The 1785-nt window shown below is 54.0% G+C and overlaps 1 protein-coding gene across 1 annotated transcript in view; it reads left to right on the top strand.

Annotated features, from left to right (window-relative positions):
• Positions 1-1785, top strand: part of FBXO42 (F-box protein 42) — an 81686-nt gene that overhangs the window by 79394 nt on the left and 507 nt on the right. The window contains exon 10 of the mRNA XM_019511963.1: positions 618-1773. Within this exon, the coding sequence (XP_019367508.1) occupies positions 618-1721 (1104 nt within the window). The 3' untranslated portion in view covers positions 1722-1773. The remainder of the gene's footprint in view (positions 1-617; positions 1774-1785) is intronic.

Raw genomic sequence — 1785 nt, forward strand, 5'->3', positions numbered from 1 at the left:
CCTTCCACAACTAAGTAAATGATAAAGTGCAACTCCTCTCTCCGCTGCCTTCTATCCATGACGCTTAGAGTGCTGTGCCCACATAAATAAAGCCTTGCTAGAGTTATCCCTGACTTATAGTTGGGTAAGACACCGTGGCTTGGAGATTTGATTTGTCTTTAAAGTCCCATAGTGTGCGAGTGGTAGTCACTCCAGGAACTGCAATCCGGGCTGTGATTTCTGTCCATCTGTAGCGAGATTGGTATCAAGGACGCTTTTCTCCGAGGAAGATAGTTGCACACCAAGACTAAACTTCTAGTTATGTTGCTCTTTTATTGACAGCTGTTCAAGGACGCCTGGTTACTGCACATGCACACGAACCCTTGGACGTGGCAGCCACTGAAGGTGGAAAACGAAGACCATGGGGCTCCTGAGTTGTGGTGCCATCCTGCCTGCAGGGTAAGGGGGTCAGAAATCATGTGGCAGAGTGAAGAGAGAAAAGTCTCTGTCTCCATGGAATCGAATCTCTGGACCCCTGCTTGGGTGTCCTGAGAAATAACAGGCTAACAGAGCAGGAGGTGAGGGGGTTGTGAGTTTGTATGCAGTAGTTTGTGATCATGTCTTCACATGTCTTCCAGGTGGGACAGTGTGTTGTGGTCTTCAGCCAGGCTCCCAGCGGGAGAGCTCCACTGAGCCCAAGCTTAAACTCTCGCCCCTCTCCCATCAGTGCCACGCCACCAGCCCTGGTTCCTGAAACGCGGGAATACCGCTCTCAGTCTCCGGTTAGGAATGCGGATGAAGCTCCCTGTGTGAATGGGCGCTGGGGCACCCTGAGGCCCAGAGCACAAAGACAAACCCCGTCAGGGTCCAGGGAAGGGAGTCTGTCCCCAGCCAGGGGGGACAGTTCCCCTGTACTGAACGGTTTATCTCCTGGAGCCACGGCAGCAGGCGGTGCCTCACTGGACAGTCCCGTACAGGCAGTATCACCCAGCACGCCTTCTGCTGCTGAAGGATACGACCTGAAAGTGGGACTTTCCCTCGCCCCGAGACGAGGATCGCTACCAGATCAGAAAGACCTGCGATTAGGATCGGTAGATTTGAATTGGGATCAGAAACCAGCTTCCATTAGCTGTCAGATGGACGGGGCGGACAACAGGACAGTTGGCGGAAGCGTGAGAAACCCCCCAGAGCAGACCAACGGGATCCACACCCCACCACACGTTGCTAGCTCCCTCCCAGGGGCAGTCTCCCCAGGCGCGCTCCGAAGAAGCCTGGAGGCTGTCAAGGCCCTGTCTTCCAAAGGTGCATCGGCTTCAGCAGCATTGAGCCCTCCTTTAGTGTCCTCGCCGGGATCCCCTGGCAGCCAGAGCGTGAGCAGTGCCGAGGCGGCGCCACGTCCCAGCTCTGCCCAGGGGGATGGCCACTCCTTACCTCCCATTGCTCGCCGGCTGGGCCACCATCCTCCACAGTCTCTGAATGTTGGCAAGCCTTTGTATCAGAGCATGAACTGCAAACCCATGCAGATGTATGTGCTGGACATTAAAGACACCAAGGAGAAAGGACGAGTCAAATGGAAAGTGTTTAACAGCAGCTCGGTGGTGGGGCCACCCGAGACCAGCCTTCACACAGTGGTGCAAGGCCGGGGCGAACTAATCATATTCGGTGGTCTCATGGACAAGAAACAGAACGTGAAGTACTATCCCAAAACAAATGCCTTGTACTTTGTGCGAGCAAAGAGATAATGTGGCAAAGGCTGTTCCCACCCCTCCCTTCTTCCCTGTGGCTTTTTTTTTTTTTTTTTTTTTT

The sequence above is a fragment of the Gavialis gangeticus genome, unplaced genomic scaffold, assembly GCF_001723915.1.
Source record: "Gavialis gangeticus isolate Ggan-Ray unplaced genomic scaffold, GavGan_comp1, whole genome shotgun sequence".
NCBI lineage: Eukaryota > Metazoa > Chordata > Crocodylia > Gavialidae > Gavialis > Gavialis gangeticus.